Source organism: Bos javanicus, chromosome 18 (assembly GCF_032452875.1).
Source record: "Bos javanicus breed banteng chromosome 18, ARS-OSU_banteng_1.0, whole genome shotgun sequence".
In the NCBI taxonomy this organism is placed as follows: Eukaryota; Metazoa; Chordata; class Mammalia; order Artiodactyla; family Bovidae; genus Bos; species Bos javanicus.
In genome coordinates this window covers 62434105-62441489 of record NC_083885.1, presented here as the reverse complement: position 1 = coordinate 62441489, position 7385 = coordinate 62434105, and the positions used below count along the sequence as shown (strand labels likewise).

At 59.2% G+C, this 7385-nt stretch overlaps 1 protein-coding gene across 2 annotated transcripts; it reads right to left on the bottom strand.

The window, feature by feature from the left end:
* Window positions 1–951: 951 nt before the first annotated feature.
* UBE2S (ubiquitin conjugating enzyme E2 S) lies at window positions 952–6784 on the bottom strand. 2 transcript variants are annotated; one of them, XM_061389273.1, is made up of 4 exons: window positions 6692–6784; window positions 3824–3971; window positions 2219–2409; window positions 952–1419 (listed from the first exon to the last, which is right to left on the bottom strand). In XM_061389273.1, exons 1-4 carry the CDS (start codon window positions 6719–6721, stop codon window positions 1090–1092), a joined length of 699 nt encoding a protein of 232 aa, XP_061245257.1. In that variant the 5' UTR covers window positions 6722–6784; the 3' UTR covers window positions 952–1089. The 2 variants fall into 2 exon arrangements, with proteins under 2 accessions (XP_061245257.1, XP_061245258.1); XM_061389274.1 differs by lacking the exon at window positions 6692–6784 and adding an exon at window positions 4561–5099.
* Window positions 6785–7385: the final 601 nt, after the last annotated feature.

Here is a 7385-nt window from a genome sequence, read left to right as displayed (position 1 = left end):
TGTATGTCTTGTTAACTATCATCTTTCCCACTGAACAGAATTCCTTGTTTTAAATTACATGAAATTCTGAGATGTACTTTACAGAGTACAATACACCAATTTTAAATATACACGTTCACATAATTATGCAGCCATGTGAGCCCCACCGTAACCGATCTGGAACGTGCTCATCACCAAGGTTCCGTGTCCTTGATCCTCCCTGATCCCAGCCAGCCAGGGATCTGCTTTTGGCTGCCGTCTAGAATTTCACGGAAGTGGAACCAAATATTTTGTACTTGTATGTGGCTTTACTCAGCGTTTTGTGTACTCAAGTCAGCTCCCTGCTGTCCCTTCACACTTCTCCAGGCTTTGCGGCCTCGCCCTGGCCCTCCACAGCCACCCACAGGTGCAGTGACTGCCACTCTGCCCTCCTGCAGATGAGGAAACTGGGCGGGGAAGAGGGCTATGCCCCAGACCCACCCCCCTTCCCACCCGGACAAGCTCCTGCAGTCAAGTTCTCCCCCAGGGCTTATCAAACAGCTGCATCTAATCAACTAGGCCCTGCCAAAGGGCCAGGTCAGCCACAAAAGGGGAGCGTGGGGTGAGGACCCTGGCAGATTGCAGCTGAGGACAGCCCCAGGCCCACAACCCAGGAATGCGAAGCCTGGAGAAAGGAGCGGGCCTAGTCAGCTTCACTTGAGACCTGAGCAGCGACCCGCCCACCACGAGACCAGTGTCATGAGGCCTGGCAAGAGAGTCAGAGGCCCCCGGGAGCACGCTCTGCAGCCAGAGCTGGACCAAGAACCCAGGGCAGGGCAGACACATGGGGCCCGCACCTGCCACCTGGCCAGACCCCACCAGTCCGCTGTGCCTGTTTCAAGACGAGGTCAGGAGTGATCGGGACCAGGCCCCACCGACCACTGCACCCAAGACGGGCCAGGGTGCCGCTGCTCACAGCCCAGGCGGTGGAGGTGCAGAGCTGCTTTTCCAACTTTATTTAGAAAAACAAATCCAGGTCCCAGTGCCCTCGTGCCCTCCCCCACCCCAGCCATAATTTAAATAACTTAGAGACAGAGTCGGGTCAGGTAAGAAGGGAGGGGAGAGAGCCCACTACAGGCGCCGCAGTGCCCGCTTCTTGTCCGTCTTTTTCTTGGCTGCCAGCTTCTTGTCGCGCTCGCCCGCGTGCTTCTTGGCCATGGGCCCCTCAGCCCCTGCTGGGCCCCCAGGGGCTGTGGGGTCAGCAGTGGAGGCCGCCGCCCCACTGGCAGTGGCCCGGCCGGGCTCGGGCCTCCCGCCGCTGGGCCCGCCGGCGCCGCCGTGGATCTCAGTGAGCAGGCGCGCGCGGGCTGCGTACTCCTCGTAGTTCTCCAGCAGCAGGCGGCCCGCCTCCTCGTTGAGGGCCGACTCGGGGTTGGGGTGGATCAGCAGGCACTTGATGGTCTGTGGGGAGAGGGCTGGGGTCAGGGGCCCGCCCCCCAGCCTCTCAGATCCCACACTGCCTCGCCTGCGGTGCTCTGGCCTGGCAGACCACACTCACCACCCGGTGGGCACGCGGGTACTCAGTGAGCTCACCCGCAGTCTCTCTGGCAGCCCCTACCAACACTCCAGGGAGAGGAGGAACAGGTCTGGGGTCAGTTTATCCTGGTGTTCAACCCTCCCCGTGCCCTGCAGGAAACCCCAACTCCCTGTCCTCCCTACTGTTTGCCCCAGGGGCTCATTAGAAATTCAGCTTTTTAAAAAACTTTTACCTTGTGAGGCAGGTGGGGAGATGCACCAGGTGACCTCCATGCTCTAAGGGGCCCACAGGGACCCTGGGGCCCCACCTGGGGGGCGGGCGGGCATGGCTCTCCAAGGGGCAGGCCTGTGGCGGGAGGGGCAGCAGCTCCCCAGCGCCCACCCACTAAGCGTGGAACACCCCAGCAGGGACAATTAAAGACGTCCCGGGGTGGCACAGAGCCACTCCTGAGTGAGAAACAGCCGGATTATAGCGCTGATGGTTGCACTAGCTGTTCGGTGTCGGAAAGGCTCTCCAACCAGACGCTCGGCCCACACCTGCCAGAAAACTATCCCCACACAAATCCCTCGCCCGCCCCTCACCCTTCTACAAAAGCTGGAAACCTGGACTCTCATGTGGAGGCCCCCACCACTTCAGCATTGATTGTTTTAAAGAGGAACAAGGCTCTGTGGCTTGGACGTGACTGGGCCGGCCAGGAGGCAGTCAGGGTGCAGCAGAACTCACCAGAAGCACGTGCCGGATGCCCAGCTCAGCGGTCCAGTCCCTCTTGAGCACATTGACGCAGATCTCGCCATTGGCGCCCACATTCGGGTGGAAGATCTTCGTCAGGAAGTAGCCCTTGGGCGGGGAGGCCGGAAAGTCCTTCCCCAGCAGGAGTTTCATGCGGAAGAGGCCTCCGGCATACGGGGTCCCCTCTGGAATGCAAGGAGGGGACGCATCAGGAGGCTCAGGTCTTCCAGGCACCCCCAAAACCCAGCCTCCCCAGTCTATCGGTGAGGCAAGTGCCCCTCTTGTTTCCTTCCTCAGACTGGGAACTCTTGAGAGAACAGGGCTAGGTTCCCAGGGGCCTGCAGACCACCCCCGCCCCCACCCCGCCACCCCCCAGCTCAGAGCTAACCCAACTGGTGGTCCCCACCCACGGAGGCTCCTCAGTCCCCACTGAAGCCACAGCACACCATTCCCAAGTGGCACAGACATATATGCCCCCTCAGTCCCCCAGAAAAACATCTGTTTGGAAGTCTCTCAGGCAAGACTCAGGACAGTTCTGTACACTCCAAGGTCTCCCTGCTGCAGCAAACAGCCCTCTCATTCACCCTCCTGATCAGGTAAAAAACCCATGGGAGCCATTCCCAGGGCTGTTCTTGGTGCTCCAGACCCCACGTCCAACCCATCCAGTTCCCCCCATAAATCTGAGCCCCCCCTCCAAGTCCAGCAGAACCACTTCGCTCACCTGATGGATGTCAGCCTCCAGCCTGCAACCCCACCCAAAGCCCCACTGAAGTCACAGTGAAGTCCTGCTTTAAACCCAAGGGCTTCCTTTCTAAACTCTTTGAAGAGACCTACAGACCCTAAAAGATCTGTTTCCTGTAAGCTTCACCAGCCCTTTATTTTCTGTTCTTATAAAATATCTAATACACCCCAAGACTGCCAAAGGCCTTTTGGGATCCTCACCTCCTGCCGAGCCCGCATCAGGATGGGGTGAATCACCTTCTCACCATCTCAGAAAGCCTTCCCTGACCCTCTGCCCACAAACCTGATTCCAGACTAAGTCTTTTCATTACATGCTCTTCATTTAAATCGTAAAAATTCAATAACCTAAATGTAGTGCACGTGAAGTGACATGCTAAACCAACCTACAAGATCAAACAATTGCCTGTAGTGGTTTGGTTATTATCTCCCCCAAGCCTGTATCTGGCTTATTCTCTGCTTGGTCCCCAGAGACAGGAAGGAATCTGAGATGGTCCAACCCGCCCTCCGGGCCTTTGCTGACACTTCTCCCCACCTGGCATCCTCCTCCCAATCCCATGGAACTCCTACCCAACTTCAGGATGGAGGAAACACCCAAAGCCAAGCTAAGGACCCATTACATGCTCTCTTGGCCCCCAGAGTTTTTTCTCACCAACATTTAATGGGGAGACAGTACACAATTATTTGTCACTCCCACTGTCCAGCCCTGCACACCAGGAACACATGTAACAGGTGTGCCTGTCCTGCCCACCCTTGCGTCCCCAGGGTCTGGCAATTCACTTAAGAGTGGGAGCCTCCTATCCTGGCTCTAGGGTGACTAGGACTAGGAAGCGCACTCCTCCCTGTCGTTCCCACACTCACCAGGGCCCTCAATGGTGACCTGCAGGTCGGTAAGGTCCTCCTCATTGGGAAAGACCTTGATGCCATCAGGTGGGTCAGCGGTCAGCGTCGTCACCTCCTTGTACACCAGGCGGATGATGTGGGGGGGCAGGTTCTCCACGTTGGAGTTCTAAGTATGGAGACAAGCGGGTGAACCACGGGCAGAGCCAGGGCGTGGAGCCTCCTGCAGGATCCCGGGCTGTCAATCAATCACCCCGAGCTCCCGGAACCCCCAACCCAGGAAGCTTCAGGCGACAGTCCCAGGATAACCCACTAGAAATGGGGCGCATCTCCGAGCTCCTGCGGACGACTCCACCTCCCCCACAAGCCCCCGAAGCCTGTTCGTAGCTCCGTACAGGCTTCCCAATGATTCTAGGTAAGCCCCAGGCCTACCTAGGTCCCTTTCCCCCATCTAATCTTGTTAAGACCACCCTGGAAACCCCAGATCGGTCCTGGAGACGGCCGCAGAGTGTTGTTGTTCCCGGAAGACCCACAGGCCTGCCCAAAAGGCCGGAGCCCTCCCCGGGACTCGGCCGGGCCTTTCCCTCCGCCCCGCCTACAGGAAGGCCCCTGGGCCCAACTCGGGCTTCGGACATCCAGGTGAGCTCTCAACCCCTCAAACCGCCCGCGAGAGGGTCCTGAGACCACGCCTCTTCCTCTACGGGGGCGGGGAGGGGGGTACCTCGCCCACCCTTCCCGGGCCTGGGCGCCGCACTCACCATGACTGCAGCCGACCGGGGGCGGGTCCCCCCGACCCCCTTCCCGCGCTCTCCGGCCGCCTGCCGGGGCGGGGGGCCCAACTGCTGTCGCTGCGGCCCTAACGAGGCCCCGGCGGCCCCGCTCTGCTTCTCGCAGCCTCCGACGTCCGCCGCAAACCGTACAGCAGCTCCACCCGTCCCAGTGACCGGCCGCAGTAAGCCGGCCGCGCGCGCACGGGCACCCTTTTATATCCGCCTACAGGCCACGCCCCCTCAGGGGCCCCTCTCGCGGCGCCTCGACCCGTGACGTCAGCGCGCACGGTCTTCGGCGTTCGACGGGCTCGCTCCCTTCCTGCAAACTGCAGGCAGAAGTTGGAGAGGGGGCGCGCGGCGGGCCGGCCACTCGGGGCGCGGAGGGGTCCGGGAGGGGATCCGGGAGAATGGAGCGGTGGAGAAGGGGGAAGCAGAAAGGAAGAGGACGTAAAGGGCGACGCGAGCGCTGATTGGGCCGTTTGAATGAGACGCCTGCGTACGCGCGCGCCCTGACGCCCAGAAATCGCGCACGCGACTAACGGTCGGCCGTGGAACCTGGGCAGGGCGAAAGGAGGTGGGACTCGCGGGGTTTAAAAGGATGATAGAAGGCACTCCGACCAATAGGGACGCGCAGTCGTGGAGTGGCGTCACGAGACACGCGCGGGCCAATCCTTGACATAGAAGGCGGTACCAGAGGGGCGGAGAAAAGGAAATGACCAATGGGGGATCTGCCTAGCGCGGACCCAGGCTCTCACAGCCAATGAAGTTCGTTGGTTTTGTGTATGCAAATAAGCTCGCGGACACTCGCGCCCCTTCCTCAGCCCGTCGTGGGGGTGGGCGCTGGCCGTCGCGGTACGTTTTTTTTCGAGGCGCCATTTTGTGGTGGAATGACGTGTGACCTGCGTGCTGTGTAGCGGAGGTTCCAAGGCCAGTCAGCCCGGCGCTGAAGGCTTAGAAGCCTTGCCCTCCGATGTGTGACCTCTGGCCCCGGCAGGGCCTCAGTCTCCTGTGAGGACGGTGTCTAATAAAGAAGGAAGAGCCTTCAGGCCTTGCTGAGGGCCAGGCCTTACCTGTGACTGACCCCGTTCTTCCGCCAGCCAGGCCTCGTCAGGACTCCTTTCCCTGTTTGGGGACCCGGCCCTGCATGCCCCGGGCGGCCACGTATCTGCGCCCTGACAGCAGGACCCCCGGGAGTTGACCCGCCTCCTCGGCTACTGTGTGACCCAGCGCCTCCAGCAAGGTCTCTCAGATCCTCTAGAGAGGGTCCCTACAAGACCCCAAGTGGGGCCCTAGCTTCTGGAACTGCGGCAGAAACATGCAGAGACGCCCACCGCCCTAGCCAGAACTAGTGTATGGCGGGTTGACGGCACTCGTGCGCCCCCCACACCTCACCTTAAGTCCGGCCCAGTTAACACGCAAGGACTCTGACGGAAGGGGGGTTCTAGTGACTTGCCCAGGGCCCCCCGACTTGGGACGAGGCGGAGTTGGGGGTCAGACTGATCTGTAGCTCCGGAGTCCACCCGACAGACAAGGACTGCTGGTGCTCATTAGAGTGATGGTTACTAACTCATGCTTGCTGGCCGGGGCACTGTTGTAGTTTATTTGCGTGTCTGATCTCATTGAACCCTCGAAACAACCCGGTCAGGTGGATGTTATGAGGTTCCTCTCTGGACACTGGCAGTTATTCAGTATGCTTTGGGTTTTTGAGCACCTTCCTTGGTGACTCAGTGGTAAGGAACCTGCCTGTAAATGCAAAAGACTCCCCTTTGAGCCCTGGGTTAGGAAGATCACCTGGAGAAGGACATGGCTATTCACTCCAGTATTCTTGTCTGGACAATCCCATAGGCAGAGGAGCCTGGCGGGCTACGGTCCTTGAGGTTGCAGAGTTGGACAAGACTTAGTGACTAAACAGCAACAGCCCTGTGGCAGGCAGGATGCTTTGGGGATACAGCTGAGAGTAAAAGGGACAAAATCCCTGTGCTCAGGGTGCTGACAACCTCGTGGGGAAGCCAGACAGTAAACAAGTAAGTATATCCTATCACGTCAGCGAGTGATAAAGACAGATCGGATCAGTCAGGGCCTGGGGTGCAGGGAGAGAGGGCTGGGGCTTCTCACTGACCTGTCGGAGGAAGAATTGCCTGGGCTCCATATGGCAAAAGCTCTTCAGAAAAAGGAACAACCCGAACAAAGGCGAGGCGAGGGGATCACGCGTGGTGTGTTTGGGGCGCCATCGGGAAGCCGGTGAGGCTGAGTGGGCGGTGTGTTGAAGCGTTCAGGCCCTGGGGAGCCATTGGACGCTTTGATGGGCCGTGGGCGGGAGCAGACGGGCCGGCGAGCACGTTGGTGGCAGGGCGAGTAGGAGTGCTGGGGATCCCTGACGTGGACAGGCCCTGAGGGAGAAGGAAGGAATCGTGGACAGGCCCTGAGGGAGAAGGAAGGAATTGCCCGCAGCCTTAAAATTGGGCTCAGTGAATCTTCTCAGTAAAGGTTTTTGATTCTGCAGGCCACCCATCTCTGTCCCAACCGACTCTCTTCTGCTGCCCTAGCCAGAGCAGTCAGTGGATGTGCAGATGAAGGGAGCTGCTGTGTCCCAGTCAGCCTTTGTTGACAGCAACAGGTAGTGGCTGGGGCCGGTCCTCAGGGAGGCTGCCCTTTACCGACACCTGAAATTCCAACAGGCCCCATCTCTGCTAAGAACTTTTCATGATCTTTGCCTTATTTGGGGTTTCCTGTGGTAAGGGAAAATAGACACAGAAGCAAAAGGTAATAAGTAAAATACGTGGTAGTTTAGAAGGGAGCGAGTGCTGTGGAAA

Excerpts from the sequence above, each read along its gene's own strand:
- UBE2S (XM_061389273.1), bottom strand. The coding sequence starts at position 6,721 with ATGGAGCCCAGGCAATTCTTCCTCCGACAG. Across the intron at positions 3,972-6,691 it reads GGCAATTCTTCCTCCGACAG|AACTCCAACGTGGAGAACCT; the intron begins GTCAGTGAGAAG and ends CTCCATACTTAG. Across the intron at positions 1,420-2,218 it reads GCATCCGGCACGTGCTTCTG|ACCATCAAGTGCCTGCTGAT; the intron begins GTGAGTTCTGCT and ends CTCTCCCCACAG.